Source organism: Mobula hypostoma, chromosome 27, assembly GCF_963921235.1.
Source record: "Mobula hypostoma chromosome 27, sMobHyp1.1, whole genome shotgun sequence".
NCBI lineage: Eukaryota > Metazoa > Chordata > Chondrichthyes > Myliobatiformes > Myliobatidae > Mobula > Mobula hypostoma.
This window is the reverse complement of record NC_086123.1, coordinates 2562083-2588197: the sequence shown is the minus strand read 5'-3', so window position 1 is coordinate 2588197 and position 26115 is coordinate 2562083. Positions and strand designations below refer to the sequence as shown.

The following is a 26115-nucleotide window of genomic DNA, read 5'->3' as shown; positions in this document are numbered from 1 at the left end:
ACTGATAAAGTTCTTGAGATTTGGGGGCCTATACCAAACTTGCTCAACCATCTGAAGTGAAAGAGGTGCTGTTATGCCTTTTTCACCCACACAGCTGGTGTGTACAGACCACATGAAGTCCTCAGTGATATGGATGCCGAGGAACTTGAAGCTGTTTACCCTCTCAACCCCAAATCCATTAATGTCAATAGGGGTTAGCCCTTCTCCATTCCTCCTGTAATCCACAACCAGCTCCTTTGTTTATGCGAGTTTGAGAGAGAGGTTGTTTTCTTGACACCACTGCGTCAGAGGGATGACATCTTCCCTGTAGGCCCACTTAGTTATTGTTTGAGATAAGGCCAATCAATGTAGTATTATTGGCAAATTTAATTAGCAGTTTGGAGCTGTGGGTGGTGATACAGTCATGGGTATACAGGGAGTGAAGGAGAGGACTCAGTACGCAGCCTTCAGGGGCTCCTGTATTGAGAGTCAGAGGTGTTGCTTATGAGGATAAATTTAAAACCTACATTTCACCTTATTACCAACAAAAGGACTTTGGGAAGAGCTTGTGTCATTTTGCTAATTTCCTCATTCAAATAATGGCAAGTCCAGTGGTTTGTCACGTGGTTGGTTGTGTGGGTTGCATGGATGCATTCACCTTTTGTGCATTGACCTATTAATACTGTGAAGACATTCTGGGCGTTAATGGATTTTTGGAGTTGAAATTTAAAGTTTGGGTCTTGAACGTAGTTTAAAGTGACTGCATTTTTACATTTAATTTGCTGACATTCTTCAAGATCTGGGTAAGATTCTAGGATGGAAATAGTATTTCTGCAGAAGGGATTTTGGGGCCAGTTGACATTGTACAGAACTGAAGACTTAAATGATGCATATATAGGTTGTGATTGGTAAGGACAGGTTTAAATTCCTATGTATTTGCATGCTGAGACAACTGGCATTAGTTTTATGTCACTATTGTGATGTGAAACATGCATGCTTGCATCTAGCAATTTAGTATACTTGCTGCTAAATCAGATGGGCATGGTTATGTATCACTGTGCATGTGTTAGGATTGCTGTAGTATGCAAAGTTTGGGAGAAATGAGTAAGTTATCTGACTGTTAAATTATTCTTGGGGGGAGAAGTGCTGAAGTAAAAATTTACATGGAGATTAAATTTTTTTTCTGTGGGTAAAGAGTGAAGAATACACTTTTTCACATTGACAGGTTATAATTAATAGGGGTGCCGCAGAAATCAATGTGTGGTCCTCAGATATTTATAACCTGCATCAGTGATAGTGGAATTGCATCTAAGTTTGCTGTTGATTCAAAGCTAGAAGGGAAGTAAGTTGTGATGAATGAGGGGGATATATGCCAGGAAATTTGAATGCAAAATGTTTATTTCCCCCCTCCCCCTCCAGCATTTTGGGATTGAAATAATTGCTTTCTATATGAATCAGATTTAATATCGCCAACATGCATCCTGAAATTTGTTAAGTTTAGGGCAGCAATACAATAAAATACATGATAAATAGAGGGAAAAAACTGAGTTACATTAAGTATATCTGTATGTCTATTAAATAGGTAAGTTTTAAGTAGTGCAAAATAACAGAAGTAAAAAGAGGTAAGGTGATGTTTATGGGTTAAATGTCCATTTAGAATTTGGATGGCAGAGGGGAAGAAGCTGTCCCTGATCACTGAGTGGTGCCTTCAGGCTTCTGTACCTCCTTCCTGACAGCAATAGTGAGAAGAGGGCATGTCCTGGATTGTGGAGATCCTTAATTATGGATGCAGCCTTCCTAAGCCACCAATCCTGGAAGATGTCTTGGATACTGTGGAGGCTGGTACCCATGATAGAGTTGAATAATTTTACAAGTTTCTGCAACTTATTTTGATCTTGTACAGTAAGTAGCCCCTCGCCCATACCAGACAGTGATGCAGCCAGTCAGAATGCTCTCCACAGGTACATTTGTAGACGTTTTTGAGTGTTTTAATTCAGAAACCAAATCTCTTCAAACTCCTAATGAATATAGCCACTGTCTTATTTTCTTTATAGCTGCACAAATGTGTTGCATCCAGGTTAAGTCCTCGGAGATATTGACACTCAGGAACTTGAAATTGCTCACTCTCTCCACTTCTGAGGATTGGTGTGTGTTCCCTCATCTTACCCTTCCTGCAATCCACAATCAGCTCTTTGGTCTTGCTGATGCTGAGTGCAAGGTTGTTGCGGTAACACCGCTCAACAAACTGGTATATCTCGTTCCTGCACGCCCTTTCGTCACCATCTGAAATTCTGCCAACAATGATTGTATCATCAGCAAATATGTAGACACTGTTTGAGCTATGCCCAGCCATACAGCCGTGGGTGTAGAGAGAGTAGAGCAGTAGGCTAAGCATACATCCCTGTGGAGCGCCCGTGTTAATTGTCAGTGAGGTGGAGATGTTATTTCCAATCTGCACAGATTGTGGTCTTCCGGTTAGGAAGTGGAGAATCCAGTTGCAGAGGGAGGTATAGAGGCTTAAGTTCTGTAGCTTTTTGATCAGGACTGTAGGGATGATGGTGTTAAATGCTGAGCTGTCTGTAGTCAATAAACAGCATCCTGACATGGGTATTTGCATTGTTCAGGTGATCCAAGGCTGAGTGGAGAGCCATTGAGATCATGTCTGCTATAGATCTAGATGAAAGCACAAACATGGCCAATCCCAGGATGTTTGGAATCACTTTGGGAAAAATATAACTGGCCATTTCAGTTTTGAAAATATGCTGCATGATTGGAGGCCTTCTACCCATTTTAAGCATGGGCATGTGGCCAAGTGGTTAAGGCATTGGACTAGCGACCTGAAGGTCATAAGTTTGAGCCCCAGCCGCGGGAACGTGTTGTGTCCTTGAGCAAGGCACTTCATCACACATTGCTCTGCGACGACACTGGTGCCAAGCTGTATGGGTCCTAATGCCCTTCCCTTGGGCAACATTGGTGTCATGGAGAGGGGAGACTTGCAGCATGGGCAACTGCCAGTCTTTCATTCAACCTTGCCCAGCCCTGCGCCCTGGAGAGTGAAGACTTCCAGGCTCAGATCCATGGTCTCGCAAGACTAACGGATGCCTTTACTTAACCAGTTTTATCCCTTTTCTTTTTTTCCAAAACTGCTCAATTCACCTGAACAGTAATCACTGCCACAAAGGTGGTCTTCTACTAATACTCTTTTCACTTGCACACCTTCAGTCCGTAAAGTTAAATCCAGAATTGTTTTCCTCTGGCTTTTGGAGATTGATTCTGAAGGTATTTTACAAACTCTACGCTGGTGTTATTTTGATTAACATTAGGGCAATTGAAGTATCTTATTACTGTCCTTGCAGTTTTGCTTTTGTCAGAAATATCAACATGTTTGTTTTTCTATCTCCCTCAGATGGGAGGAGTAACGTATTCTATTTTGGCCTTCAATGCTTTTAATTTAATCCTAATATTCACTGCTTCTCATAGTTATATTTCTTTAACTAATATTGACAAATGCCTCTCTTGTCTGCTTTGCTATTTCTTAATGATAACCCTGTTAATCGGAAGTATTGGATTAGCATTCATTTTCTCTAAGCTATATTTGAATAATTGCCAAAACATAATTTTCCAGTGGAGAGCCATAGTTAGCTTTGATTTCATACTCCCTTTTCACTGTGGGTCATTAAGAGATTGAATGGGAAGTCTAACTTTCTTGTTTGTCTGTCCTTCCATCCTAAGGGTAGGAATAATCTCTTCATGCCATCTTGGGAATGATTGATACATCAGCCCAATTTTGGATCCTGTTTGATTGTATAGTGTACCACATTAATTTATGTAGTTTGCAAATGAGCCTTTTTGGAAATTATGAAGATTTTCTGAATGGTTGTTTAACTGCTCTGTCCATTGATTTTCAGTCTATCTCCACTGAGTACTTGCTGCTATCTGCAGCCGTTGAACTTTTTTTGCTTGCCATTTCACCCCACATCCTAATTTTCTTCCCTTGTCATTATGTTCATCATAACCTCATCCAGATTTTGTAAAGGGATGATTTATTCAGAATTAGCACCATGGCATTCCCCTTCAACACCTTTACAGCCCTAGACAACGGAGATCAATTTCAATGATCCTGCTGCTCCCTCAGTGATTATTTAACACTGCTGTATGTAGACATGTCATCTTATTGGAAAACTAAACTGTATGAAGGGTTAACTTTGGCCTAACCATGTAACATGCACCTTTTGGGTAGTAGCTCTTGTAAATAATTTCTTAAGATTATCTTTAGTTTCCATATAAAAGCTTCTTTAAATAATATAACCCATTGATATTTTGTCTCACAGAGCTCCTGCTCAAAAAAAACGTTTAACGGAAAAGATGCTGGATTGCCTGGTAATATCAGGAAACATTTCATATCCCTCTTGGCCTTACATTCCATATCCCCAAGGAAAAGGGGTACCTGATGTTGCCTCCACTTCTTGGCAGGATGAATCTACCTCTCAGGAATCTGTTGAGAACAAAGAGGGTTGCATGGAGGTGAAAACTGATCCAAACCAAATCGGACTGGAAAAGCTGAAGGAAATTGAAAATCGGTAGGTGAAATCTGTTCATCCAGTTTCTGTATTCTGCTGCATGTTTCACATGGATGTAACTGGCCAGAACCTTCCACATTAACTCATTTTGTCCTTGGTGTGGTTTATCATAAAGTAGTATTGCTGCCTGTGAGAAGTTTAGAAATTAAATTTGATAACCTGGAGCTATCATATACTTGCTGTCATCTGTACAGTATCAATTCTATGAAGACAATGGCTTGAGTTCCATGAAAGTTCCCAATAGCATTCCTGAAATCTTTTTCAGGTAAAGGTCTGATTGAAGAACAGTTTGGTGCACAAAATTGTTTTAGTGATGGTGAAGGAGTGTGATAAGGGAATTGACCAAAATTAAAGCTAATCTTACTAGTATATTTGAACACCTGATGATAGTGTGTGCAGTTATACACTAATAGAGTGTATTGCCTAAATTCTGCCTTTGCTACCAGAGGTGAGAACACATTAGACCTGGTCTATACCAGCATTCCTGGTGCATACAAAGCTGCTTCCCATCTCAGATACTTTGATCACTTTTGTTAGAGCCGTGGGGGAGGATTTAAAATAGTTTGGTAAGGGGATAGGAAATGGAGTGATAGGGCTGAGGATGGGGCAGCTGGTATGCAGCTAGAAGGAGTGTGTAGTGAGACTTTGAGGAAGTACAGGCAGATGTTGGGGCAAAACTGAAGTAGGTGACATGAATTAAAGTGTAACAGGGGCCTCAGTCAAAAAGGGTGATGAATACAAGACTGAAGGTATTACATTTGAATGTATGCAATATACGAAATAAGGTAGATGATCTTGTAGCACTATTCGAGATTGGCAGGTATGATGTTGTAGGCATCTCTGAGTCATGGCTGAAAAAAGATCGTAGGGGAGCTTAACATCCAAGGATACACATTGTACTGAAAGAACAGCTGGGTACGCAGAGTAGGTGAGGTAGTTTTATTAGTTTAAAAAAAATGAAATCAAATTCTTAGAAAGAGGTGACATAGGATCAGAAGATGTAGAATCCTTATGGGTAACGTTGAGAAATTGCAAGGTAAAAAGATCCTGAAGGGAGTTATATACAGGCCTCCAAACAGTAGCCAGGATGTGGGCGCTACCAATTACAATGGGAGATAGAAAAGGCATATAAAAAGGATAATTTTGCGATAATCATGGGAGATTTCATTATGTAGGTAGATTGGCAAAATCAGGTTGATTCTAGATCCTACGAGAGGGAATTTATCAAATGCCTATGAGATAGCTTTTTAGAACCACTTCTGATTAAGCCCACTAAGGGAAAAGCAATTCTGGATTGGGTGTTATGTAATGACCCAGATTTGATTAGGGAGTTTAAGGTAAAGGAACCTTAAGTGATATGTTAGAATATGTTAGAATTCACTCTGCGTTTTCAGAAGAAGTTAAAATTGATATAAGTATCATTATTATAGTGGAGTAAAGGGAATTACAGAGGCATGAGAGAGGAGCTAGCCAAAGTTAATTGGAAGGGGACACCAGCAGGGATGACGACAGAACAGCAATGGCTGGCGTTTCTGGGGGAGTTTTGGAAGGCATAGGGCAAATACATCCCGAAGAAGTAATGTAATATGGGAAGATGAGGCAGCTGCTGAAATGAAAAGCAGCATGAAAGCAAAAGAGAAGACATATAATATTGCAAAAATTAGTGCGAAGGTAGTGGATTGGGAAGCTTTTTAAAAAAAAAGGCAACTAAAAAGTCATAAGGAGATAAAAGATGAAATATGAAGGTAAGCTAGCCAATAATACAAATGAGAGCACAATAAGTTTTTCAGATACAGTATATAAAGAGCAAAAGAGGATATGGGACTGCTGGAAAATGATGCTGGAGAGGTAGTAATGGGGAGGTAAAAAAATAGTAGATGAACTCAATAAATATTTTGTGTCAGAAATTTGAGTGTGTCAAGAGGAAGAAGTTGCTGTTACTAAGGAAAAGGTGCTTGGAAAATTGAAAAGTCTGAAGTTAATAAGTCACCTGGACCAGATGGACTACACCCAGGCTTCTAAGCTGAAGAGACTGTGGAGGCATTAGATTCTGGACTGGTTCTGGAGGACTGGAAGATTGCAAATGTCACTCCATCCTTAAGAAGGGAGGGAGGCAGAAGAAAGGAAAATATCAGCCAATTAACCTGACTTCAGTAGTTCAAAAGATGTTGGAGTCTATTTTTAAGAATGAGGTTTTGGGGTACTTGGAGCATGATAAGATCACCAAAGTCAGCATAGTTTTCTCAAGGGGAAATCTTATCTGACAAATCTGAATTCTTTGAGGACATAACAAGCAGGATAGATAAAGACAAGTCAGAGGATGTTATTTATTTGGATTTCCAGAAGGCCTTTGACAAGGAGTTGCAAATGAGGCTGCTTAACATGATAAGATCCTGTGGTATTTCAGGAAATGTACTAGTATGGAGAGAAGATTGGCTGTCTGGCAGGAGGCATAGACTGAGAATAAAGCAGGCCTTTTCTGGTTGGTTGCCAGTGACTACTGGTGTGTCGCAGAGGTCAGTGCTGGGGCCACTTCTTTTCATGTTATATGTCAGTGATTTAGATGGGGGAATTGATGGTTTTGTGGCTAAGGTTGCAGATGATACAAAGATATGTTGAGGAGGGACAGATAGTGTTAAGGAAGCAGGGTGTCTGCAGAAGAATTGGCCAGATTGGGGGAATGGGCAAAGAAGTGGCAGGTGGAATATAGTGTAGGGGATGGTCATGTACTTTGGTAGAATGAATAAAGGCATGGACTATTTTCTAAATGTGGAGAAAATTCAAAATTCAGAGTTGCAGAGGAATTTGGGTGTCCTCGTGCAGGATTCCTAACAGGGTTAGCTTGCAGGTTGAATCGATGCAATGGAAGGCGAATGCAATGTTAGCATTCATTTTGAGTGGACTAGAATACAAAAGCAAGGAGGTAATGCTGAGGCTTTATAAAGCTTTGGTCAGATTGAACTTGAGCAGTTTGGGCCCCTTAAAAAAAAAGAGATGTGCTGGCATTGGTGAGTGTCCAGAAGAGGTTCACAAGAATGATCACAGTTGTGAAAGGGTTCATGTGTGAGGAGTATTTGATGGTTCTGAGCCTCTGCTTGCTGGAGTTTAGAAAAATGATGGGGGTGTGATCTCATTAAAGCTTACAGAATTTTGAAAGGCCTAGATAGAGTGGATTTAGAGAAGATGTTTCTTATAGTGGGGGAGGCTAGGACCAGAGAAAACAGCCTCAGAATTGAGGGACATTCATTTAAAACGGGGATGAGAAAAAAAGTAACTTTAGGCACAGGGTGGTGAATATGGAATTCATTGCCATAGCTGTGCAGGCCAAGTCATTGGGTATATTTGAGGCAGAAGTTGATAGATTCTTGATTAATTGGGGTCTCAAAGGGGAATGGGATTGGGAGGGATGATAGACTTGAGGGAATTGCAGAGCGGACTCGATGGGCAGAATGGCCTAATTCTGCTCCTCTGTCTTATGGTCTTACCTTGATGCTAATTCCTACACATAGACCACTGATTAGATGAGCCAAGCCAGTTGAAAGAGAGAGAAAGATCTGGCCAGAAGGAGCAAACTCAGCATTGCAGGATTGTTGAAAATATGGACCCGAACATGTTCAGGAAGTTGGCAAGTTACAACCATCATATTAACATCGATGAATATGCGAGATCTGAGACTGGCTATTACACAGAAATGCTTTGGGGACGTCACTGTTATTCTATCAGAAGCCATAGCTGACAGGTGAGGTCTGGTTATGGCTGAGAGATCAGTGAATAAGATGGCTCTCAGGTCAGCTGTGCTTTCCCACTCCATCAGGAAGGCAAAACAGGGTTATTCACAGAGAATATACTGTACAGCCATTTCTTGACACCAGAAACACAAGGTGCATGTGGCAGGGCATTCAGACCATAACAGATGACAAGTCCATCCTGCACATTAATGATAGTGACACCTCTCATCCTGATAGGCTGAATGTCTTTTACACTTGAGTTGTTGCACAGTATGATGCGCCAGTGAGGAAGGCTCCCCCACCCCCCGAGAGAGGCACTCTAGTCTGGCTGCAGCTAATGTGAGAAAGACTCTAGCAGGGTCAACCCACCTAAAGGTGCGGGGCTTGATAACATACCTGGTTGAGTGATGAGGAGCTGTGTAGTGCAGTTAACAGACAACTTCAGCAACTCTTTGAAAGAGTCCGCTGTCCCCACAGGCTTCGAAGCAGCCACCTCAGGTGCCCAAGAGGACAATAGTAACCTACCTCAATGACAACCATCCAGTGACACTGACCTCAGCAGTAATATAGTGCTTAGTGCGGCTGGTTATGGTCACTTTAAATCCCATCTTCCTAATACATTGGACCCTTTCCAGTTGGCTTATTGCTCAAATTAGTCTTCTGATGAAGCCATAGCCGCTGCACTCCACTCTATCCTGTCCCACCTGGAAAATGGTGCTTCTTACGCCAGGCTGCTGCTTATTGACTTCAGCTTGGTATTTATTATGATTATCCCTTAGAAGGATAAACTGTCCTCGTTGAGTCTCAACACCCCTCTCTGCAACTGGATCTTGGTCTTCTCAACAGAAAGGCCACAGTCAGTCCATGTTAGTATCATCTGTAGCTCCAGCATGCTGAGCACCAGTGCCCCCGAGGGCTGCTGGCTCAGCCCACTGTCATTCATGCTGCTAACACTTGACTGCACTGCTAGATTCAGTTTGAACCGAGTCATTAAGTTCGCTGATGATAAAACAGTGGTTGGCCCCATCAACAATGACGACAAGACAGTATGGAGAGAGGAGGTACATCAGCTAGTAGAATAGTGCGAGCACAACTAGAGTCTCAACATTAACAAAATCAAAGAGATAATTGTGAGCTTTAGGGAGGTGCGGCTAACCATTCCTCACTACACATAAATGGCTCCTCCATCAAGAGAGTTAGGAACACTATTTTTCTGGGAGTGAACATAACGAACAATCTCAGCTAGTCCTTCAACACCTCTGTGCATTTGGTTAATAAAGCACAGCAGCATCTCCACTTCCTGAGGAGACCGAGGTGAGTGGAGCCTCCCAGCCCCACCATTCTACCAGTTTTTACAGGAGCATCATCGAGAATCCTGAGCAGCCGCATCACCGTCTGGTATGGGAATTGCACAGCATTAGACTTCATCTCCATATAACCATATAACAATTACAGCATGGAAACAGGCCATCTCAGCCCTTCTAGTCCATGCCGAACTCTTACTCTCACCTAGTCCCACCGACCTGCACTCGGCCCATAACCTTCCATTCCTTTCCTGTCCATATATCTATCCAATTTAACTTTAAACGACAACATCGAACCTGCCTCAACCACTTCTGCTGGAAGCTCGTTCCACACAGCTACCACTCTCTAAGAAAAGAAGTTCCCCCTCATGTTACCCCTAAACTTTTGCCCTTTAACTCTCAACTTATGTCCTCTTGTTTGAATCTCCCCCATTCTCAATGGAAAAAGCCTATCCACGTAAACTCTATCAATCCCCCCTCATAATTTTAAACACCTCTATCAAGTCCCCCCTCAACCTTCTACACTCCAGAGAATAAAGACCTAACTTGTTCAACCTTCTCTGTAACTTAGGAGATGAAACCCAGGCAACATTTTGGTAAATCTTCTCTGTACTCTCAATTTTATTGACATCTTTCCTATAATTCGGTGACCAGAACTCTACACAATACTCCAAATTTGGCCTTACCAATGCCTTGTACAATTTCAACATTACATCCCAACTCCTATACTCAATGCTCTGATTAATAAAGGCCAGGATACCAAAAGCTTTCTTCACCACCCTATCCACATGAGATTCTACCTTCAAGGAACTATGCACCATTATTCCTAGATCCCTCTGTTCTACAGCATTCTTCAGTGCCCTACTGTTTACCATGTATGTCCTATTTTGATTAGTCGTACCAAAATGTAGCACCTCACATTTTTCAGCATTAAACTCCATCTGCCATCTTCCAGCCCACTCTTCTAGCTGGCCTAAATCTCTCTGCAAGCTTTGAAAACCTACTTCATTATCCACAATGCTACTTATCTTAGTATCATCTGCATACTTACTAATCCAATTTACCACCCCATCATCCAAATCATTAATATATATGACAAACAACATTGGACCCAGTACAGATCCCTGAGGCACACCGCTACACACCGTCCTCCAATCTGGCACACAGTTATCCACCACTACTCTCTGGCGTCTCCCATCCAGCCACTATTGAATCCATTTTACTACGATATTAATGCCTAACGATTGAACCTGGCAAAGGATTGAACCATACAAAGGATTGCAAGGACTGTTGAGAGGATAATCAGGGTCTCTCTACTATCATCAGAGATATTTATCAAAAGCACTGACTGCATGGACAGGGACAGCCCTTGGCATTGTCAGTGACCCCTCCCATCTGTCTAACCATCTCTTTGACACCCTACGATCAGGCAGGAGGTACCGTAGCATCAAGACAAGAACTGTTAGAATGGAAGACAGCTTCTTACCTCAGGTCATAGGGCTACTAAACTCCCTGCCATTATCCAGGTTTCAGCACATATGAAGCATGAGTGACATTATACTGTTTACTTTTTAACTTTTGTCATAAATGCACCTTATTATCTGTTAGTTTATTTGTGATAATATTTGTGTTGTGCACCTTGGTCCAGAGAGAGGGTTGATCGTTTGGCAGTGCCACATGTGTAGGGTTGAATGGCAATAAACTGAATTTGAACTTGAGCTGTAAATAATGGCTTTGCCTGATGCTGATGTTGTGTTGATTTTGATGTAACTTTTTGAAATGTCTATCAGGAAAAGTCAAAATATATGTTACTTTTGTGGGGCAGGAAGAAAATAATCTTGGAGACCCTGAAGACAACAACTGCTTTCGAGTTAAAGAAATTGACATTGGAGACTATCATATTACCTCTGAAAATCCCATTTTTTAAACAGGTTTAAGACTTGACAGGGCTTGAAAAAGGAATTGGTGAGAGGAGAAATTATATGCATGGATTAAACATTTAGGATTTAGTTGCTAGCGTGTCCTTGAATTCTGTTTTAGGAACTGCAGAATTCCATTTCCTAGAAACATAGAAACATAGAAAATAGGTGCAGGAGTAGGCCATTCGGCCCTTCGAGCCTGCACCGCCATTTATTATGATCATGGCTGATCATCCAACTCAGAACCCCGCCCCAGCCTTCCCTCCATACCCACTGACCCCCGTAGCCACAAGGGCCATATCTAACTCCCTCTTAAATATAGCCAATGAACTGGCCTCAACTGTTTCCTGTGGCAGAGAATTCCACAGATTCACCACTCTCTGTGTGAAGAAGTTTTTCCTAATCTCGGTCCTAAAAGGCTTCCCCTCTATCCTCAAGCTGTGACCCCTCGTTCTGGACTTCCCCAACATCGGGAACAATCTTCCTGCATCTAGCCTGTCCAATCCCTTTAGGATCTTATACGTTTCAATCAGATCCCCCCTCAATCTTCTAAATTCCAACAAGTACAAGCCCAGTTCATCCAGTCTTTCTTCATATGAAAGTCCTGCCATCCCAGGAATCAATCTGGTGAACCTTCTTTGTACTCCCTCTATGGCAAAGATGTCTTTCCTCAGATTAGGGGACCAAAACTGCACACAATACTCCAGATGTGGTCTCACCAAGGCCTTGTACAACTGCAGTAGTACCTCCCTGCTCCTGTACTCAAATCCTCTCGCTATAAATGCCAGCATACCATTCGCCTTTTTCACCGCCTGCTGTACCTGCATGCCCACTTTCAATGACTGGTGTATAATGACACCCAGGTCTCGTTGCACCTCCCCTTTTCCTAATTGGCCACCATTCAGATAATAATCTGTTTTCCTATTTTTGCCACCAAAGTGGATAACTTCACATTTATCCACATTAAATTGCATCTGCCATGAATTTGCCCACTCACCCAACCTATCCAAGTCACCCTGCATCCTCTTAGCATCCTCCTCACTGCTAACACTGCCACCCAGCTTCGTGTCATCCGCAAACTTGGAGATGCTGCATTTAATTCCCTCATCCAAGTCATTAATATATATTGTAAACAACTGGGGTCCCAGCACTGAGCCTTGCGGTACCCCACTAGTCACCGCCTGCCATTCTGAAAAGGTCCCGTTTATTCCCACTCTTTGCTTCCTGTCTGCTAACTAATTCTCCACCCACACCAATACCTTACCCCCAATACCGTGTGCTTTAAGTTTACACACTAATCTCCTGTGTGGGACCTTGTCAAAAGCCTTTTGAAAATCCAAATATACCACATCCACTGGTTCTCCCCTATCCACTCTACTAGTTACATCCTCAAAAAATTCTATGAGATTCGTCAGACATGATTTGCCTTTCACAAATCCATGCTGACTTCGTCCGATCATTTCACCGCTTTCCAAATGTGCTGTTATCACATCCTTGATAACTGACTCCAGCAGTTTCCCCACCACTGACGTTAGGCTAACCGGTCTATAATTCCCCAGTTTCTCTCTCCCTCCTTTTTTAAAAAGTGGGGTTACATTAGCCACCCTCCAATCCTCAGGAACTAGTCCAGAATCTAACGAGTTTTGAAAAATTATCACTAATGTATCCACTATTTCTTGGGCTACTTCCTTAAGCACTCTAGGATGCAGACCATCTGGCCCTGGGGATTTATCTGCCTTCAATCCCTTCAGTTTACCTAACACCACTTCCCTACTAACTTGTATTTCGCTCAGTTCCTCCATCTCACTGGACCCTCTGTCCCTTACTATTTCTGGAAGATTATTTATGTCCTCCTTAGTGAAGACAGAACCAAAGTAATTATTCAATTGGTCTGCCATGTCCTTGCTCTCCATAATCAATTCACCTGTTTCTGTCTGCAGGGGACCTACATTTGTCTTTACCAGTCTTTTCCTTTTTACATATCTATAAAAGCTTTTACAGTCCGTTTTTATGTTCCCTGCCAGTTTTCTCTCATAATCTTTTTTCCCCTTCCTAATTAAGCCCTTTGTCCTCCTCTGCTGAACTCTGAATTTCTCCCAGTCCTCAGGTGAGCCACTTTCTCTGGCTAATTTGTATGCTACTTCTTTGGAATTGATACTATCTCTAATTTCTCTTGTCAGCCACGGGTGCACTACCTTCCTTGATTTATTCTTTTGCCAAACTGGGATGAACAATTGTTGTAGTTCATCCATGCAACCTTTAAATGCTTGCCATTGCATATCCACCGTCAATCCTTTAAGTGTCATTTGCCAGTCTATCTTAGCTAATTCATGTCTCATACCTTCAAAGTTACCCCTCTTTAAGTTCAGAACCTTTGTTTCTGAATTAACTATGTCACTCTCCATCTTAATGAAGAATTCCACCATATTATGGTCACTCTTACCCAAGGGGCCTCTCACGACAAGATTGCTAATTAACCCTTCCTCATTGCTCAAAACCCAGTCCAGAATAGCCAGAATAGAACTTAGTTGGTTCCTCGACATGTTGGTTCAAAAAACCATCCTGCATACATTCCAAGAAATCCTCTTCCTCAGCACCTTTACCAATTTGGTTCACCCAGTCTACATGTAGATTGAAGTCACCCATTATAACTGCTGTTCCTTTATTGCACACATTTCTAATTTCCTGTTTAATACCATCTCCGACCTCACTACTACTGTTAGGTGACCTGTACACAACTCCCACCAGCGTCTTCTGCCCCTTAGTGTTACGCAGCTCTACCCATATCGATTCCACATCTTCCCGGCTTATGTCTTTCCTTTCTATTGCGTTAATCTCTTCTTTAACCAGCAACGCCACCCCACCTCCCCTTCCTTCATGTCTATCCCTCCTGAATATTGAATATCCCTGAACGTTGAGCTCCCATCCCTGGTCACCCTGGAGCCACGTCTCTGTGATCCCAACTATATCATAATCATTAATAACAATCTGCACTTTCAATTCATCCACCTTATTACGAATGCTCCTTGCATTGACACATAAAGCCTTCAGGCGCTCTTTTACAACTCTCATAGCCCTTATACAATTATGTTGAAAAGTGGCCCTTTTTAATGCTTGCCCTGGATTTGTCGGCCTGCCACTTTTACTTTTCTCCTTAGTACTTTTTGCTTCTACCCTCACTTTACACCCCTCTGTCTCCCTGCACTGGTTCCCATCCCACTGTCGTGAACTAACCTCCTCACGCCTAGCCTCTTTAATTTGATTCCCACCCCCCAACCATTCTAGTTTAAAGTCACCTCAGTAGCCCCCGCTAATCTCCCTGCCAGGATATTGGTCCCTCTAGGATTCAAGTGTAACCTGTCCTTTTTGTACAGGTCACGCCTGCGCCAAAAGAGGTCCCAATGATCCAAAAACTTGAATCCCTGCCCCCTGCTCCAATCCCTCAGCCACGCATTTATCCTCCACCTCATCGCATTCCTACTCTCACTGTCGCGTGGCACAGGCAGTAATCCCGAGATTACTACCTTTGCGGTCCTTTTTCTCAACTCCCTTCCTAGCTCCCTATATTCTCCTTTCAGGACCTCATCCCTTTTCCTACCTATGTCATTGGTACCTATATGTACCATGACCTCTGGCTCCTCACCCTCCCACTTCAGGATATCTTGGACACGATCAGAAATATCCCAGACCCTGGCACCAGGGAGGCAAACTACTATCCGGGTCTCTGGACTGCGTCCACAGAATCGCCTATCTGACCCCCTTACTATCGAGTCCCCTATCACAACTGCCCTCCTCTTCCTTGCCCTACCCTTCTGAGCTACAGGGCCAGACTCTGTGCCGGAGGCACGGCCACTGTCGCTTCCCCCGGGTAAGCTGTCCCCCCCAACAGTACTCAAACAGGAGTACCTGTTGAAGTGATGGGTTGAATTGTTGCTCAGCAGACAAATATGAACCAATTTGTTGTTTACTCCTTATACTATATTTAAATTTCACAGGCTGGTTACAAGGGATGATCCAGAAACTGACGCAGTTGAGATTTCAGATATGCCAGTGCTGGTCTTGTCTGATTCTCTCCGAGAAGAACTGAAACATGGTTTGGAAGAAGTTTTGCCTCGTACAATAATGGAATCCCTGTAAGTATGACATCAGAAAGAAGTGTAGTTTGTTACTAATAGACAGTCTAATGATAGGGGATTATCACAGGTGTATGATTTTATATGAGCAAAAATAGTTATTTCTGATTCTGAAAAAGCAAATTATAATAAATTCAAGAATGAGTGCTATCTCTCAAACTTGTTTTGGGCCTCTACAGTATAACTGCAGAAAGCCGAAGGTAGAAAGATGAGTAGGGTGGGAGAAGTAATGTGGCAGTTAAAGGGCCAAAAAAAATTGAATCTTCTGTAATGTGTTCCATCTTTATTTCCCCGTTGGTATAGTCCATGCCCCTTTTTACAAATATCTGTGTCCTCCATACAGCCATATTTCCAAAAGTAAGAAATCTTGGCTCAGGAAAGTTGAATGAGTTTGCTCGGAGATGAGAAAATAAATAAATGAATTATTGGAGGGTTTAGAACATAGGCCTGCTAATCAGGGTTGCACTATTGGGTGATAGCAATCATGAAGAAAGGGAAATTGTAGCAAGGATAATGCAATAATTGTTGACAAATTTAATCTTCATGGACAATGGGCAAATTAAATTGACATGTTATCAGCAGATATGGATACAATACATAGAGTCTCTTCATCTGCAAGTCATAATACAGATTGCAAATAGTCAGGGCCCCAGCACTAATCTTTAGTTATAGCTTGCCAACTAGAAAATTCTCATTCATTGTTTTTGATCAGATTGGTCCTCTTTTAACTAACCATGTAGATTCTTGTTACTGTGCTTTAACCTACTCTATAAGTTGTCCCTGAACCCTCTAATAATTTTTTTTCCTTTCTTGCAATCTTAGGAATCGTCCATGCATGGAACTTGTTCTTTGGAGACCCCCATGTGAACCTCTTTCAGATAAACTTGCGGCATTAACAGAGCAAAGGAAGTCCAAGCATAGGGAGCTACAATGTGATCCTGATGTATACAAGAGCACAAAACTGGATTCATCCTTAATGTGCGGTGATATGAATCAAACCAACACACTTGAAGAGGACATGGAGCTTTAGACACAGCTTGCAGCACAGATCTGTGGGGTAAAAGCATTGTAACTTGCAGAGATTCTCCATCAGCAGGGAATGGAGTATTTTGTTGAAGTTTTAAAAGTTTTAAGTGACATTAAGGTTTTGATGGCCCAACTGTTCTTGCATAAACCAAACACTGAAACTAGTCATTGCTGCAGTCTATATAGTGTCTGTACTGCACATGGATATTCTTTATATATTTTTAAAGTCTGTTCCTGTTGCACCCAGTTTATCTTTGATCTCTGATCTGGGATAATCAGCCATAGGCTGTCCAGTGTCAAATAAATACTTGTGGTTAGTTTTGAGAAAGTAAGTGCCGTAATTTATAATGCTCTTGAAATGCTATTTGTTATGTAATACATGAAGAGATAGGGAACTAGTAGAAGCATTCCAAGGAGTATACAAAAGAATTTTATGCTATATGGATGTTCATTGAAGCATTATTTCACTCTTGGCTGGAAAAGTTTTTAATACGAACTTTTGTTATTGAGCTTAAGATAAAGAATAGCTTTTCTTGCACTATAACAAATGAAGAGAAAACTAAATAGCTGGGGAATTGAATTAAAAAAAGGAAACTAAATCTTGTACTTAAAATCTCTTCTTGTTACTTGTACTTGCTTTGGGGAGGAAAAAAACTAAAATGCCTGATACTTAAGGTAGCAATGCTGTGGGAGTATTGAGCCTGAGCTCATATACCCTAATGTAGTGTTAGCAGACAATGAGGAATTGCTCATGGTGGATCCTATTTATCTCTCTATTTTTAAAGGTTCTGATCTTTGTAGAAAGTTGCGGTCCTTTCTGAGGTGTCATACGTGTATTTTGCATTTTTTGTAAAGCTTTTTGGGGTTCTTGGAATGGTCTTGGAAAAAATTTTGCTCTTGAAATTTTTCATTGGATCATACCACCCTTGCCCATCCTGCATTTCTTCTCACTCTTACGCCCTTTCTTCTTCCTCTTCTTCTCCCTATCATTCTCCAGTAATACAGGAAGAAGAATAAACCTGTTTCAAATAATACCTCTCTGTAACATTGGGGTAAATTTTCTAATCATTTGCTAGCAGATCCTCCTCAAATTATTATCAATTGTGCATTCCTTACTGGAAGATTGGCCACCAGCTGAGAACCTATCGTCTGATTGGTATTCAGTCAATCCAATAAGGGCTTCAGCTGCACCTCTGAGTTTTCTACAGGTTTGCAGAACCTTCCAGTCTTTGTGCATCACTTCTTAAAAAAATTCTTAAGATGGATTTGAAATGTTTGTTATCTGAAGCCGAGTTGAGCTTTGGTTATAGCTTTGGATTCAGCAATGATATCCTAGCTTTTGCATTTTTGTTACATTTTAAGCATCCCTGTGTTTGCTTTCACTGATTTCTCCCACACCCAAACATTGCTTATGGAAAAAGTGTAAACCAGATTCACAACAAATTATCGATCAACATTCAAGCTGTTAGTACGGAGCTGACTTTGGTTGGCATAAAGCAGGTCTGAGATGCTGGGCTGTTTCATTGGGTATTGGATACCTGTGATCCTTGTGTAGACTTCTGTGACTGTCAAAGCCATTCAAGAATAGAGCTAGTGCTTGCAAATCCAATCAGCTGGAGACCAACCTGCCCTTGGTAGAATCATCCTGCTTATCGTAATATAACTGGTCAGCTCAGGCATGTGGATGGATGTTGAAAATAGTTTGGCCGTTTTGTTTTGCTCTTTGTACTTGTTTTGGAGATTTTTAAAAATGACTGTGAGTAACCCAGGATTTGGTTCCCTACAAAGTATTGATTCAGATTAGTTTATTTATCAAATGTACATTGAAACTTGCGGTAAAATGCATCATCTGCGTTAATGACCAATACATCCTGAGGATATGTTGGGACAGCTATAAGTGTCACCACTCATCCTGGTGCCAACGTAGCATGCCCACGATGTGCAGAACTACAGAACAACAACAACAATAGTACAAATAAAACAATAATAAAACAAGCCTCCAACTTTCAGTCCCCAGCTTGGACATACAGACATTGGGCCTCCAACTTCTGGACGCGCTGTCCTAGGGGCTTCAACCATTGGTCCTTGACTTCCAGACTCACTGGCTTCAGTCTTCAACCTTTGGTGTTAACCCCAAGCCTTACTAACTTATGGACTTTAAACTCCAGGCCATGAATTCCAGACTCGCAAAGACCTCTAATCCTTGGGGGGAGGGGGGGTTCTCGCCCTCGTCCACAGAGCCTGCCCAACCCTACATCCGCCTGCCCAACCCTACATCCGCCTGCAGGTATACTAGCCTTCTACCATGGAATGCTCTGATCTGGACACCAGCTCCTGCCCCTGACTCTCCATATATTTCCCCTGAAATCTAACTCCCCTCATCAATGGACCCAAAGCCATCTTTACAAATGAACAAAAACAACTAAGTCTGAGCCATGACCTCAACAGATATCACAACTTGGCACCATCTATTGACCAGAGTAATTTGATTCACTCGTGCTGGGTAATCTTGGCAATACTTCAAATCTTGATGGGAAGATGTTGCATTTCCCTAAGCAGTATATAGTGAAACCTATAATCTGGTATCCTTGGAATTTAGGAGACATCGACAGATTTTTAAAACTGTTAAATGTTCTATTACTAATAACAATGTTAATTCACATTTATAATGCAGTGTTACATCAAATAAAAAAAAAATTACAGGTAAGATGAAATGGAGTTCAGGAACCAGGGCCTCACTGAATGGAGAGGAGGGTAATTTCTGTCTCAGGAATTATGAAGCTCTAAACAAGCTGCTACTTGAGCAGCACCTGTTGGGAGTGGGAAGATATTGTCTATGTTTTGGGTTGAAATCCTGTATCAGGACTAAGTGGAGAGGTGAGATGGCCAGTATAAAGAGGAGAAAGGGAGTGGTGAGGCAGGAGCCCGAAGTATTTGATGGAATGAGGAGCAGTGAATGATGGGCCGGATGAGCTAGGGGAGGGGTGGAGTTGAGAGATGGAGGCAGGTTGGATAATGGATTGCCTGCGTAGATGCTGTGAGAAAGGGAATAGATATCAGTGAAAGTGAAACTAAACCTGCAAGGTATTAATGGAGAGTTCCCTTTGAAATGCTGGGAGTAGAGGGCATGCTATCTGGTGGTGGCATTTAATTCAAGGTGCCAAAAATTATAGCAGATCAGTTGAATGTAGAGGCTGCGGGATGAGGAGGAGAGAAAACATCCATTTTGCAAAGTGTTTCATGCACAATTGTAGGAAATGGAACAAATATGGCTGAGAGTCTGTCAGCTGTGGTGGAGGGTGCAAAGCATCACTGGCCCAGCCTACTCGCCATCAAGGATATACATTACATATATATATATATATACACACACACACACACACACACACACACAGAGGAAGGTGCTGAAAAAGAGTCAGTAGCATCATGAAGGATCCCACCTTGCTCATGGACTGTTTTGCCCTACATCCATCAGGAAGAAGACCACGTTGCATCCACACCGGAACTACCAGACTTAAAACTTTCCCCCAGCAGTAAGGCTGATTGACAGCTTCTCTTAATGACTCCAATCACTACTTTATTATTTCTTGTCACCCTATGTACGGCCTAGTGTCACTTTATGGACGTACAATCGATCTATGTATATAAGCTATCTTCTGTATTTATTGTGTTTTTTGAAATTGTGTTTTGTGTTTTGGATCTGAAGTACCAATTATTTAGGTCTCTTTTACACTTGTGTACAGGAAATGACATTAAACAATCTTGAATGGACAAGGAGAAGAGTAAACTACTTAGAACCACTGGTCTGCAACGGTTCATTGTCATTCAAATAGATGCACTAGAGCTGAAATTGAGGCCTTGTGAGAAGCAGGGTGGGAGGAGATGTATTTAATAGCTGTGGGAGCCTCTGGACAGTAGTGGCTATTAGTTGCTAATGCTATTCTTGAGATGGGGGCAGAGGAGCCAAGAAAATAAAGGATCGCAGATGAATTTGGCACCAAAATGATGACATTTTCATGTTCTCCTACCCTACTTTCTGTAAAGAATCAATTCCATTAAGATGTGCACCTTTTTCCAACTATGTAGTAAATTTGTGTAATATTGACTCTGCAATGCCCCTTCAAGTAGTCAAAGATTCAAAGCACATTTATTATCAAAGAATGTAGAAATGGGGTCGGGTAGAAAAAACAGACATCCCACCTCTCCAGGAAGTTCTGGGAGTCTCCCGCATATTGATAGTGGCTCCCTGATGCCTGCAAATTATATACAATATCCTGGAATTCGATTTTTTGAGAGCAAGAGAGAGAGCACGAGAAAGAGCGAGAGCGCGAGCGAGCACCATGGCAGAGTGTTCCAAAAAAAGAAAATATAAAACGTACTTCACCCCAGACTACACTAAAGTGTACCCCGCCTAATAGGGGTCAAAAATAATGACAGTGTTGCTCGCTGCACTGTTTGCAACAGTGACTTTTCTATTGCCCATGGTGGGTTAAGACTGTAAAAGACATATTGAGGTGAGTTTAACTGGTGTCATTCGTTTATTAGCATAGCTAACGTTACTTAAACTAGCTGGCTAGCTGCTAAGGAGCTACTCTATTGCAGATATCCCACACCTCTCCTGGAAGTTCCGGGAGTCTCCCGCAAATTGATGGTGCTACCTCCCTGAAATGAGTTTTTGCAGGGTGGGATGTCTGAAAAAATATTTTAAAAAGGAAAAAAAATGTATAAATTATACACCTTGAAATTTGTCTACTTGTAGGCAGTCACAAAGCAAGAGACTCGAATAATTCAACTTTAAAAAAACAAAAGAGAGCAAAAACCACTGCATAGAGAGAAAAAGAGGGGAAAAACAGATCATGCAAACAGTAAAAACAAGCCAACAGCATTCCAAACCAGACCGAGTCCCAGGTCTGCTCCCGGAGCAGCTTGAGTAGACTCATGCCAAGTCTCGGTCCCTAATTTTTTTACACCAGCGGGGCAGAGCAGCCGGGTCAGTTCAGTCTTTTGGCAGCAAAGAAAGGAATGAGCATTCACGAGAGAATGAGTGAAATCAGCCCAACCGTCCCTTCCATATCTACACTCGAGCTTCCAGTCTACCTGCGCCGACATTTAAATTGTCCTAACACCAAATAGTGCCGCATTTTGTGACCCGAATCCAGGCGCCCCAATACACCTGGGCTGCCTTGCCCGAAGTCATTCTTTACCTCACCAAATTGGTTCAGTGCTGGGTGCGATCCGACCTGGCACCCAGATTAGGTGGACGGACATCGAAACTTCGCATTGACTCCTCGCCAAAATGCTCACTCCATCTCCAGAAGCGATACTACCAACTCTGTCAAAGAACCAGCAGCCCAAACATGATGCACCTCGCGATGCTCAGCACGGCTCATTCCCCAAACCAACCTCGCCTCCACCTGCTTTCTCGCTGTCTGCAGCGATAGTTCACCACAATTTGTTTCACGAAAAATGTTAAATGTAGTGTTTTTAGTCGATTTTCTTGCCTTATAATTTATAGTAAGCTGTCACACATCTTCGGTAGTGCCGTCTTAAACCGGAACCAAGTACAGACTTTATCCCCTATGTTTGATTAGTGTATTTAATGTTTTCTTTCAAATTTGTCTGTCTCATCTGTTAATGGCATTTCTCATCTGACTAGTTTACTAGCAAATTCTGAAGTAGTAATTAGTGTTACTGCTATTTTACTGTTGCTGCCTGAAATTTTATTCTGTCTATAGTTGGCTAATTTCCCTCCCAGACTTTCTCCTTTCATAATATTTTGCTACTAGATGTTACTGAATAATTGTTCACTCTAATCTACCATATTCTTGCTCATGTATTCCCTTGGTCCATAAGATTACCCTGATTAAAATAGTAACTACTTACGGGTTATGATAGATACAGGATTCCACATTCTATCCTTTCAGGGAGGAAAAAGTAGTTTCTATAAAACTATGCCCCATATCAATGATGTTGATGTGCATCTATTTGTGGCTTGACTAATTACTTCCAGTTTCTAGAATTGAGATTCCAGTTATCTTTTTAAACTGCTGTGTTGGTCTTTGAAGGTGACCCTGTCAACCCCATGATCAAATTGAAATTAATTAACAGAAAAATGTCAGAAGCGGGTCCATCAACTAGAATAAAGAAAGTTGCATGAGGTTTGAAATGGCTGACTTTGGATTTGGTACATTTGTTAACTTTAGCCCACAAGTGATCATAAATTGTTTCACTGTGGTCACAACAGAATTTTATTGCAGATTTGTTTGCGATCTCTCTGAAGTTTATACGTGGCTACTAATGTTCAAGGCTGTGTTGTGTAAGTTTTTCTTGGGTTGCAGCAGAAGTACGTGAATAGATGACCTGTACGAATCATTCATCCTGTCAACATGGCCCTTTTCAAAAAGTTTTAAAAATACATTGCCAAACTATTATCAAAGATGCCATTTCAGTTGACTTTAAATTTGCTCTAATGGAGTTACTGGATTGGGTCAAGTGAAATCAGAACTCGAAAATACGAGTCTATATTTGTTTTAAAAAAAAGATATTAGCTGTCCAGAATGTGCATCAGTGGTGACTCTTATTCACAGTGGATATGCCAGTGTAAACTGTGTCGATCAGGCAGTGCCAAGTAATAGAGTGCACTGTGTTCCACTTACTTCATTCTACATTGTGCATTTTCTGGGATTGAATCTATAATATACCCAATATACTTTCATCTTCACATTTGGTGTTTATTTTGTGTGATTAGCCTCACTGAAATACATTAGAATTTGTACTCTTGAGGGGCAAGACTCTGCAAAAGTCTTAGGCACCCTAGATTTTTACTATAAATTTTGTTTTAGATGTTTATTTTTTGTCTTTTGCATTTGTGTGTCAGTAGAAAAGATCAAATTTTAGATGTCATTAAGTGCATACGACATAGAAGAGAATTAGGCTATTTGGCCAATCGAGTCTGCTGTGCCATTTCATCATGACTAATCCACTTTTTTGCCCAATTTGCTCAATCCTTCTGCGGTCTCCCTGCTTCCCCAACATTAACTGCCCTTCCACCAATTTTCGTATTGTCTGCAAACTTGGCCACAAAGCTATCAATTCTGTCAATCATATCACTGATGTACAACGTAAAGAGAAGCGGTTCATGTGGAACACCACTAGTCACTGGCAGCCAATCAGAAAATTCTCCCTTTATTCCGACTCTTTGCCTCCTGCCTATCAGCCAATGCTCTGTCCATGCTTGTAAATTTTCTGTAATACCATGGCCTCTTGTTAAGCAGCCTCATGTGGCACCTTGTCAAAGGCCTTCTGAAAATCCAAGTACACAACATCCACCAATTCTCCTTTGTCTATCCTGCTTGTTATTTCTTTAAAGAATTCCAACCGATTTGTCAGGTAAGATTTTCCCTTAAGGAAACCATATTGAGTTTGGCCTATTTTATCAGGTGCTTCCAAGTACCCTGAAACCTTATCCTTAACAATTGACTCCAACATCCTCCCAACCAGGCTAACTGGCCTATACTTTCCTTTCTTCTGCTGCCCTTCCTTCTTGAAGAGTGGAATGACATTTGCAATTTTTCCAGAAATTCCAGAATCTTCAGAACCATTCCAGAATCTTTTGATTCTTATCAGATCATTACTAATGCCTCCATGATCTCTTCAGTTACCTCTTTCAGAACCCTGAGGTGTAGTCCATCTGGTACAGCTGACTTATCTACCATAAGGCTTTTCAGCTTTGCAAGCACCATCTCCTTGGTAATAGCAGCTGCATTCATTTCTCCCCATGAACTTTTGGCATACTGCTCGTGTCTTCCTCAGTGAAGACTGATGCAAAATGCTTATTCAGTTTGTCCCCCATTACTAACTCTTCAGCATCATTTTCTAACAGTCTGATATCTACTCTCGCTTCTCTTTTACTTTTTAAATATCTGACAAAAAAACAGTTGGTATCCTCTTTGATATTGTTGGCTTGCTTACCTTTATATTTCATTTTTTACCCCTTTATGGCATTTTTTTTCAGTTGTGGTCTGTAGATTTTTAAATGTTTCTCAATTCTCTAGCTTCCTACTAAATTTTGCTCTAATATATGCTCTCTCTTTGACTTTTATGTTGGCGCTGACTGTTCCAAACATTCATTTTCCAAAATAAGTTAGTTTTTTTTGTATTTCATTAAAGAAGGTAACATATTAAGTAGCAGACCACTTTTCAAATAAAAACTCGATTACTTTGTATTTATATGTAGCCCAGTGCATGATGAAACAAATATAACAATCATGCTAATGATCAATGACATAGGGACTAGTGCTCTGCAGGGGTCAGTGTTGGGAACGCTGCTTTTTATGCTATGTTTGAATGCTTTAGATGATGGAATAGATGGCTTTGTTACCGATTTTGTAGATGATACAAAGATTGGTGAAGGGGCAGGTAGTGTTGAGGAAACAGGTAGACTGTGAAGGACTTAGACAGATTAGGAGAATGAGCAAGAGAATGGGAAATTAAATATAATAGTTGATGTGGAAAGGATGTTTCCCATGGTGGGGGAGTCTAAGACAAGAGGGCACAGCCTCAGAATAGTGGGGCATCCATTTAAAACAGATGCAGAGAAATTTCTTTAGCCAGAGGGTTGTGAATTTGTGGAATTTGTTACCACAGGCAGCTGTGGAGGCTAGCTCATTGGGTGTATTTAAGGCAGAGAGTGATAGGTTCTTGATTGGACACGGCATCGAAGGTTACAGGGAGAAGGCCAGAGGTGGGGCTGAGGAGGGGAGAAAAGGATCACCCATGATTGAATGGCAGAGTAGACTCGTTGGACCAAATGGCCTATTTATGCTTCTGTGTCTTATGGTCTTATAATAAGTTGAATGAACTGAACTGATTAACTGAAACAGAAATGTGTAGAAGGAATCATACTGGGCAAAGGACAACCAAACTAAAAGGTGAAGGTGTTGCAGATGTGACAGTTTACCATTCAAATCATCAATTCTTACACCATGGTAGAGCGAGCATCGCAAGAAGATACAAGGAGGTCATCTTGCATCAGCACGGTCTCTCCCAAGCAGAATATTCGCGACAGTCGGGAGTTTCAATATGTGCTGTCCAAGCATTTCTGAAGAAGCACAAAGAAACAGGCAAGGTTGAGGACCAGAAAGGCAGTGGTTGGCCATAAAAACTTGAGTGCCACAGATGGGAGATGCATCAAATTGAACTGGAAATTGGAAGAAATCCAGCACTGCTATCAACTCTGAACTCACAGAAACCACTAGAACTCAAGTACACCGCTCTACAGTCCAGATAAGTCTTGTCAGAAATGGCCTTCATAGAAGAGTTGCTGGCAAAAAACATTCCTCAAAAGTAGAAACAAAGCCACGAGACTCAACTCAGCACAAAAACACAAGGAATGGGGTACTGAACAATGGCAGCAAGTGCTCTGGACGGAGGGGTCAAGATTTGAA

At 41.5% G+C, this 26115-nt stretch overlaps 1 protein-coding gene across 6 annotated transcripts in view; it reads left to right on the top strand.

Moving 5' to 3' along the window:
- The window catches only part of ccdc117 (coiled-coil domain containing 117), a 110116-nt gene that overhangs the window by 51828 nt on the left and 32173 nt on the right, over positions 1 to 26115 (top strand). For 5 of the 6 annotated variants that reach the window (XM_063034190.1, XM_063034189.1, XM_063034191.1 and 2 more), the window contains 3 exons: positions 4311 to 4559; positions 15506 to 15643; positions 16466 to 23446. In XM_063034190.1, coding sequence (XP_062890260.1) covers positions 4311 to 4559; positions 15506 to 15643; positions 16466 to 16673 — 595 coding nt within the window. In that variant the 3' untranslated portion in view covers positions 16674 to 23446. Of the gene's footprint in view, positions 1 to 4310; positions 4560 to 15505; positions 15644 to 16465; positions 23447 to 26115 lie in introns of those variants that run through there. The other variant, XM_063034188.1, reaches the window with a different exon arrangement.